Source organism: Oncorhynchus mykiss, chromosome 7 (genome assembly GCF_057628025.1).
Source record: "Oncorhynchus mykiss isolate SJ-2025 chromosome 7, ASM5762802v1, whole genome shotgun sequence".
NCBI lineage: Eukaryota > Metazoa > Chordata > Actinopteri > Salmoniformes > Salmonidae > Oncorhynchus > Oncorhynchus mykiss.
In genome coordinates, this window is record NC_143028.1 from 34,964,770 (window position 1) to 34,974,674 (window position 9,905).

At 41.9% G+C, this 9,905-nt stretch overlaps 1 protein-coding gene across 1 annotated transcript; it reads right to left on the minus strand.

The window, feature by feature from the left end:
• Positions 1–1,247: 1,247 nt before the first annotated feature.
• On the minus strand, positions 1,248–9,067 carry LOC110527758 (potassium voltage-gated channel subfamily A member 3-like). Its single transcript, XM_021609254.3, has 3 exons — positions 6,308–9,067; positions 1,847–1,932; positions 1,248–1,664 (listed from the first exon to the last, which is right to left on the minus strand). The coding sequence occupies exon 1, from the start codon at positions 8,842–8,844 to the stop codon at positions 7,252–7,254; it is 1,593 nt and encodes a 530-aa protein (XP_021464929.2). The 5' UTR covers positions 8,845–9,067; the 3' UTR covers positions 1,248–1,664; positions 1,847–1,932; positions 6,308–7,251.
• Between the last annotated feature and the right edge of the window lie 838 nt (positions 9,068–9,905).

Below are 9,905 nucleotides of genomic sequence, written 5' to 3' on the forward strand. Positions count from 1 at the left end.
AGCCAGAGCCTCTACCGAGCCACAGAGAACAAGGGGGATTTGGCTTTGTTTTGTGCAACTAATCTATGATATGGATGACGTGTGTGTGTGTGTGGTTTGTGTGTGTGTGTGTGGCTGTATGAAGGGGGTTGTTCCTCATTCCTGGCAATAGAGAGAGTGCCTCTCCTGAGAAGTGTCTCTCAGCACTCCGATGCCAAGGGTTCTAGAGTGCAGTCAGCCAGGCGTACAGTACCAGCTGAGACTATCTACATTTTACAGCTGGGTATCGGCTCAAGCGTACATGTATTCAGTACTGTACATGCTGCACACATTCCCATCGACACACACACTGTCACACACTTTCACAGTCACACACACGCGCACACACACACACACGCAAACACGCACACGCACACACACACACACACACACACACACACACACACACACACACACACACATTACATAGATATAATGTATGTAATGTATGTGCAGGGTTGACTAAATAGAAATGGAATCACATGACTCATTTAGGAATCTTGGGAGATGCACTGAACTGCAGCTCGAGGTTTTCCACATGGGCAGTAATGGTGAGATTTACTGACAAGTGATTTATTGCTAGGATAACTCACAGACGAGTTTTAATTTACCCAACTATACCCCATAAAAAGGAAGTGGGGAGAAGCGAAGAGTGGACCATGTTTCGAGAAAGAAGTCAGAGAGAACAACGCCACTCAAGCACTTCTGATCAAGCCACCTGGAACAACCTGCAGCTGTGACGTTATTTGGCCACTGCTTTCTGAAGAGTAGTTCATCTGATGACTTTCCCCATGCCGTTATTGTCGCTGTTGGTGAAGAAGATAAAATGTTGGAAAGAGGGGATGAGAGTGTAGAATGGGAAGAGAGAGGAGGAGGGAAGGGGGAAAAAAAGAGGAGGGATGCGGTGGAGGCTGCTGAGGGGAGGACGGCTCATAATAATGGCTGGTACAGTGCGGGTGGAATGGCATCAAAAACATAGAAACCATGTGTTTGGATGTATTTGATACCATTCCACAGGTTCCGCTCCAGCCTTTACCACAAGGCCGTCCTCCCTTATTAAGGTGCCACCAACCTCCTGTGGAGGAATGCAATAATATGTGTGTGTGTGCTTGCGCGCGTGTGAGTGTGTTAAATACATTTTCTCAAAGACATTCACCTCTTGAGGTGAACAATCCCAATTTGTGACCCTAAAATGATTTTCACTTAAGCGACAACATGCAAACGCTGTCTGATTTGCAGATACATTTATGTGCTTACATTTTGTCCTGGGACAACGACAACACACCATGAATACATGGTGATGCTACAAAACATGACCTCAGTCTTCTACTCCACTGGGGGTAGCTATAGACCAAACACAGGCCTGCTGAAGACTAGGGAGATACATAACGGCAACATACACAGTGTGTCCTCTTGTACGGGTCTCTCTGGGATCTTATTCCAGGACTAAGACACTAGGGAAGAGACAGAGTGCAGCACATGCTCCTTTCCCCCAGGCAGTCCATTGGAGTGGCACCTTGCCTCTGTCGTCTCTCTCCGGGCCAGTACAGTACCGTGTGTATGTGTGGAAGGTTTGTGTTGGTGGAGGGTTGTGCTGGTGGAGCTTGAATCCCATAGTGATGTGTCAGGGCAATCCTCCTGTAGGCCTTTGGAGGTAAGAGATTGAGACACTGACGTTAAAGTCTATTATGGGCCAGTCAAAATACTTTGGGCGAAGCTCAGGCAGTTTTTATGACTGTACAGTATGTCCAAGACGATAAGCTCTCTCATTTGCTAACGTCATAATCCACCACATTACATAAGGAAGAAAAATATAGAGATAAATTACCTCCAGAGTAGAGGTGTTTTACTGCCGCATTGTTGGTTGGATGATGGTTGTTGGCAGGTTGAGATGGGGCGATGAAAATTTCCATCCTGTGAAAAAGGGGAAATTACATGTGAATTTAGGATTCTGTCGAGTCATACATCCTTACATATACTGCCGTTATCAGTTCATTCATCTTTGATTGAATTGTGCATGTTTGATATGGGAATAAAAGGGTCTAGACTATCATAATGTGGAACATAACAATGAATGATCCTCTCTGTCCTACACAAGTTCTCTCACTTGAGGGCAGCACTGAGCGTTGTTGTGTTAATGGCCCTTTCAAGTAGTGGTGGGTAAATTTACAAGGACATAAAAAGAGATCTGTGAAGCTAATTCTGCTCGAGCCCATTTTAACAACCAATTAATTAGGCTACTACAATTTTCTCACTTTCAAATGTCAAATGGTTTCTCAACTAGGATGATGTCTTTTTTTTTACAGAGATAGTCAGGCCCTATTATGTCCATTTAGATTTCAACTAAATCTAAATTGTGCGTAACTGATTAAATCTAGGTGAATTGGGTCTGATCAGCCTTGATGGAAGGGCACGGTGCACCATGGCTGGTGATGGCTATGATTCATCGTAACAGCTGCTCTTACTGCGGGATGGAGAGGGAGACTGCAGAGCAGAACAGGGACAATACCCCGCGGGAGTACGGTGCAAATGACCAGCCCTACAGCCCCCAGACGGTGAGAGTGAAAAAGAAAATGAATATGTTGTTTACGTTATTTTGTTGACATTACATTGTGCATGTACTGTCCTTCTCACATTTTGACTTTCAAAAGACGTGACCTAATTATCAGGATTAATTATGAATCAGTATAATTAGGCTACTCATCTTCATTGCTGTTATAAGTGATTAGTTAAACAGAGATTGACAATAAAAATAATTCATGTATTTCTTTATTTGTTCATGTGTTATTACATTCGTCATTTTCTCATTTTTATGCATTTACCATGGCACATTTGTTTCTATGTATGCTGGTGTTTGTGCGTGGCTTGTCTATGTCCACTGCCGTCTCCTTTTCTTGGCCTTTAAGCCTATATGGCCTTTCTGTTTGTTGTGAGAGGAACAGTAAACAGTGGATTCAGGACATAATATTGTACATCATTAAAATCACTACAAACCAGTGAAATATCCCTTTAGGAATATTAAAGATACTTTTTAATTGTTTGAATATAAAATATAGAAGGAGGGATGCAAATACTGACCAAAACCAGGTATGAATTGTGTTTTGGCATATTTCTGCTAATATTTTTGCAAAGATGATCTATTCTTAAAACCTGGCTAAATTGGATGTGTAATCTGTATAATCATAAGCATTTTGGAATTATCGTTATTGAAAGAGTTGTGGCAATGTCAGACATTTACATTTTAGTCATTTATCAGAAGCTCTTATCCAGAGCGACTTGCTCAAAGGCACATCGATAGATTTTCCCCCTAGTTGGCTCTGGAATTTGAACCAGCGACATTTCTGTTATTGGCCCAATGCTCTTAACAGCTAGGCAACGTGCTGCCCATCCAATTAAATCCAATGGAGCCTGTTGGCGGCCATCTTGGAAAATGTGTACCCCGTGGTTACATCAGCAATAGCTAGGCATCATTGTTTAGACTTTTCCTAGCTTTATGTTAAGTTTGGTGTGCCCGTTATGAAGACATTTTGGGGTACCTCTTTGCTGGATGTAATGCATTCCTATGGGATTTCATATAGGGTGCAATGTACGGGGCAGGTTTCGCATCACATTTCTTGATAACACAATTTATAGAATCATATTGCATATCATTTTCATCAATAGACATCCGTAAATGCTGCTAAAACATATTCTAAGTGTTTTAATGTAATACATTTGAAATGGCTACAAAACTCAACAATTCAGACAGCTATTTATGGCATTTTCTCTACCACTCTTCTGGTCATATTTGGCTAAATACATATAACTGACATACTTGGGCCATCATGTTGTCTTATCCTCATTGTAACACACATTTTAAGCCATTATTGTGCATATTACACCAATTATGTATTCAGTTATCGCCATGAAAAATCAATGCAGTCCCTCCCCATTGAAATGAATGGTGGCCATCTTGAAAATAGGCTGCTGGGACTGAAATCTATAATGACAACAACAACAAAAATCTCAATGGGTCTCCTTGTTCTGTGTGAAATGTGATGTAGTTATCATCTAGGGTGCCATGTGATAATAGAGCACATCTAAATACTGACCTTCCTGTCTCGATGTACCCAAAAATGCTTACATATATGACCTTTGATCCCCCAAGGTGGGCCCATAGAGATGTCATTACCATTTCAATTGTTTCATACCTTAATTGGTGTTGTATTATTAAGTTAATAATACTGTCTATCAATTACATTAGTATGAAAAGATTGTTCCATGATAATACAAAATGACATTTCATACCCTGTTGGCCCAACTAACCGCATAACATATAATGCAGTGATAACCACATTTAGCTACCGCCGATACGTGGGTATCAGATCAAAATAGAACCTACAGACCTTAATGAAATGCATCATTAGACTTTGCCACCCCTAAGTGGAATAAAAATGAAATGTGTCTCTCTGGCCCATGGACTACTAGTAATGAGAAGGAATGGTAATGAACGACTCAGGACTGCAAGATTTCAGATAATAAAATATGGCTATAACATATTTCGAACAGGCAGTTGAAGTAGACCTATAATGATATTATTGCTGCTCTTTGGTGTTAGGTTTATGTTGATCCTCTTTTTGCATGCAATAACACAACCAAAAACATGTTTATTAATTGAATGCATAATTGATTGTGTCTCATCAATTTGTTGTCTCGGATATAGGCTCCACAAAAACTATGAAACCATTCTATGAAGTCGATTGTTATGTAAATGCTTGTTTCATTAGTCTATGGGTCAACCTATTTATCACATTAAGGGTCAAGGAGGACTCTTTGCTCTCTCCTTCAAGGTGGGCTGGTAATCCATCTGTGGAATCGCAACGCAGAGGTGACACCAGAGGTCCCAGAGTGGTGTGGTGAAGAAAAAAAAACGTTTCTGGGGGCCATCATTTTTCCTGATCTGGTAACTTAAGAAGGTAAAACTACGCACCTTATATGGTATGACGTATATAGGCTATATATAGGCTATGATGGGACCAGAGCTTTTCTAATCAGGTCACACAAAAAACTCCTGGAAATACACCTGGCCTTGGGGAGGAGGAAAACTCTGTCAAACTACAGAAACCCTGTACTTGTTCATATTCATTATATTTTAAAGAAGGACTAGGGGGGGGGGTTCCTATACACAGACACGGAGACAGCAACATGATTGGACAATAAAACTGACAGGGCCGCACTTACTTCATGCAGGTTTTCTACGACGGGTTGATCAAAACAAGCATTGTTAGTTACCACTAAGCCATACTAAAAAAAATCAGTTTAGCACAGGTAAGCCTATGATGCAAAAATGTTGTTTTCTGTTCCATCAGACTAATCCCTGTGCATCCAGTGTCCAATCAGCTCACCCAGACAGTTGATTAACTTGATCTCCACTGTTAAAAAAGCATCTAGATATTATTTCACCTTGCTTCTAGCCTAACACTTGGTTGGCAACAACAGCGGTTTAAACAAACATTGCTCGCTGTCTCTCGAAATGTGCAACATTGCTTCCAATATTGAAATCCGATCTCCACTGTCCAAAAGAGAATTAACGTTTCAGGACAAGACAGACAACTGTGGCAAAATTGGTTTGACTTTGGATAACCTATCTCTAGGGATAGTTAGGGACCGTCAATATATAACACAATGTAAAAAAAAGGGACAATATTTTCATCTCATTCAATATATGTATATGAATTTCTACAATTTAATTGGTTTGAGGTTTTTAGTCCAACCCATGTTGTGTAATTTACCAATTCTGCCTAAATACCCCCATAGGAATTTTATTTTACCTCTAGGCAAGTCAGTTAAGAACAAATTCTTATTTTCAATGACAGCCTAGGAACAGTGGGGCAGAACGACAGATTGTCAGCTCAGGGGTTTGAACTTGCAACATTCCGGTTATTAGTCCAATGCTCTAACCACTAGACTACCCTGCCGCCCAGAGTATCAAATTTCCAACCAAATTGACCATGGGCATTATGATTATGTGCACTCCAATTGATGATTACTAGCGTGTTGCGAGTTGTGGGCATGTGGGTAGGATTAAAATGAACCCAGCCCATGGAAAGCTGTTAGGGTACCCTTCATTCTGTGACCTGGGCCTACCATTTTTTCCTATAATTCACAAACTCAATTTTGGATGAGACTGACTTTATGACCAAAATCATCCGATTTACACTTTGCAGTCAATTTTGAAAACAGAATAAATGTTACTGACTCACACAGATGACACATAGGCCATTTTCATTTTAGAGGCATTTGCTCTTACCCAGGAATCTGTAGTCGTCATGGCTACTGCATCACAACGCGGGCTCAGTCGCATCCAGGGGGCGTGACTGCTGTTCTTCATTCTTCTATCCACTCGCACTATGCATTGTGTCCATGTCTTCATCAATGTGCTCACACTATCCTCCATGATGGAAACAGTCTTGAAGTCATGTTTTGTAGGAAAATAAATTCCAAATAGTCCTGATGACAGCCTTTGGATCGAATTTCAATAAGATACATCGATTACCAAGGATTAGTACCACTATATCAGTAGGCTATATTTTAGCCTATGTACTGCGTAATGATACATTTAGATTTTATGCAGGTATTTTATCAAAGGCATTCCAAAGTCTTGATCCCTTCCATATCTAAAAAAAATAAATGGCATAGAATATAAGCTGTAATGCTAAAAGTAACATTGTAAACACATAACAAATACGTAGCCTAAATTCCCCTTTGTATCAGATCAGAACAATAAGAGCCTAAACAATACTCAGTCGGCTCTCATAGTGCAGTATGTTATGCCCATGATATTTCCAATACGCATAGGTTGCCCATTCAGTCCGGCCATAGCCTATGTTATCATCCGATTAAAATGACATCATACAGACATTGTAGATTATATTGCTATTCATGACAAAAACACTGAACACTGATATCTGAACTTTCCCCCTCAAAAAAACACAACGACAACTCTGTTTAGATTCGGGGGTAAATATGCAACACTTACAACCTATCGAACTACCGAACATCAACACCTATTTTTGACTCAAGGACGAATCGAACGATCACAGTACGGTTGGACTTGTCTGGTACACTATAGGGGTGCACACTCCACCTGGCAGATACAGTATGCACCGACACGTCACGATTAGCCATCATAGAAAAAATAGTCGTCACAACTGTATTCTATCTATCGTCATACTCCATATAAAGTGAAAGCGTTTACACATCCGTAAATATCTTTTTGATGTTCACGCAGTTTTGGCTATTCTCATTGGTGAAGTTGGGCTGTTTATACCCACTGTTGATGCCCTCCTCTATATATTCCGACTTGCCCAGAGATGAGGTGCTACGAGTCCTTTTCAGCTCATCTGTGGCTGAGGGTAGGTGCTCGCAGCTGCTGACATGCAAGTACTGTGCGTGCTCTTCTCCATCAGTCTCCCTATGGTAAAAGTAATTGAAGTTGGAGACAATAACTGGCACAGGGAGAGCAATAGTTAACACTCCGGCAATAGCACACAATGACCCAACAATTTTGCCACCAATGGTCACAGGGTGCATGTCTCCATATCCGACCGTAGTCATGGTGACCACAGCCCACCAAAACGCATCTGGGATGCTTGTAAAACTGGATGACGGGTCATCGGCCTCAGCAAAGTAAACAGCACTTGAGAAAAGGATAACTCCAATAAAAAGGAAAAATATCAACAGTCCAAGTTCCCTCATGCTGGCCTTTAGTGTCTGCCCTAAAATCTGTAGCCCCTTAGAGTGCCTGGAGAGCTTGAAGATGCGAAAGACTCTCACGAGCCTTATCACTCTGAGAATGGCCAGGGACATGGCTTGCTGACCGTTACCCTGCTTCTCAGCCAGTTCTGTCCCCAAAGTGATAAAGTAGGGAAATATGGCGACAATGTCGATTATGTTCATTATGTTTTTTGAGAACGTGGATTTGCTGGGGCACGCGAAGAACCTGACCAGCAACTCAAAAGAGAACCATATTATGCAAAGTGTCTCTACCACAAAGAAAGGGTCGGTGAATGGATTTACGTGGTAGGAGGCCGTCCCGTTGACTGTACGTGCCACAGTGACAGGGTCTCTGTCATCCCGAAACTCAGGCAAGGTCTCCAAACAGAATATAACAATTGAGATTAAAATGACAAGCACGGAGACTATGGCTATTCCCCTAGCTGGCCCAGAGCTTTCAGGGTACTCAAACAAAAGCCAAACCTGCTTTTGGAATTCATTATCTGGTAAAACACGTTCCTCTTCTTTTATGAATCCTTCATCCTCCCGGAATTTTTCCATAGCCTCTTCCCCGAGTTGATAGAAATTGATCTCCTCAGAGAAGATGTCAATGGGCACGTTAACAGGTCTCCTGATGCGCCCTCCCGACTGGTAATAATAGAGAATGGCATCAAAGCTGGGTCGGTTTCTGTCGAAAAAATACTCGTTCCTCAGTGGGTCAAAGTAACGCATCCTCTTTCTCCGGTCCCCGAGCAACGTTTTGGGAAACTGATTGAAAGTTTTTAGTTGAGTTTCGAATCGCAAACCTGAAATGTTGATAACCACCCTCTCGCAGCCGAGCTCTTGCTCATATCGATCCACGGACAGGTGTCTCGAAAGCGCCATTGACTCCTCCAACATGTTCTCCACTGAAATGACGCCCATCTCCGTCTTTGAGTAACCGTGGTTCTTAACGCTGTCGGATGAGGTTGAAGTGGTCATCCACACAGATGGTATGGAGGGGTCAGACTGCAACGCGCCTCCTCTAGCCAACCCCCCAAAGACCCTTGGAGAACCAGAGCCGACGCTCATGCGACGCGTCTCCCATCCCCTCTCCTCGTCGTCTCCGCTCGTTGCCACAGTGAAGTGTTTCCGCCCCACTAAGCACACACTGGGGGTTTATAAACACATATTTATTCCCGCCCATGTCGCACATATGTCTGACACACTCCCACCGTTCACCAAATCCGACCCCAACTTGACGTAATCATAGACAAGCAGGCGCGCGCCATCTCACTTTGTTTCCACACCTTGTGTGGAAGCGATAACAGCAAGTTCCCAAAATGTATCGGGTTCCAATGGTCACCTCATTTTATATTTTCCCTGATTGAAAACATTCTTCAAAACCCCTATCATCTCCCCTATCATCTCCCTATCATACATGTACATTTATTTTGTCTAATATGATGACAATTTCAATTAAATGACAAAACCGTCTGTCGCAAGGGGTGAAAAGTAATTTCTATGTTAGACTGACTTGTTTTTTTTTTAGGTTTGCTTACTGTTCAGCGCCAACAACCATAGCTCTCCATGGTGCTGAAATAAGCGCTCCATTCATATGACTGATAAGTTGGCAAAACAAACAGGCTATTATTAACGTTATCCATGGCCACAAAACATGGCTCAATGATTCATGACCAATCATCATATCAATCTCTTGCACTTGTTGACGTACTCATAACACATAGGAATTATAACCCAATCGCTGCTATTTTATGTCTACATTTCATCATGAGTAATCCTTATTCGCTGTTTATGTACATGTGTCAGTAAAACACCATATATACAAAAGTATATTGCATCCCTTCATATTAGTGGATTTGGCTATTTCAGCCACACCCGCTGCTGACGGGTCTATAAAATCGAGCACACCGCCATGCAATCTCCATACACAAACATTGGCATTAGACTTACCTTACAGAAGAGCTCAGTGACTTTCAACAGGGCACTGTCATAGGATGCCACTTTTTCAACAAGTCAGTTCTTCAAATTTCTGCTCTGATAGAGCTGCCCTGGTCAACTGTAAGTGCTGTTATTGTGAAATAGAAACATCTAGGAGCAACAACGGCTCAGCGGTGAAGTGGTAGGCAACA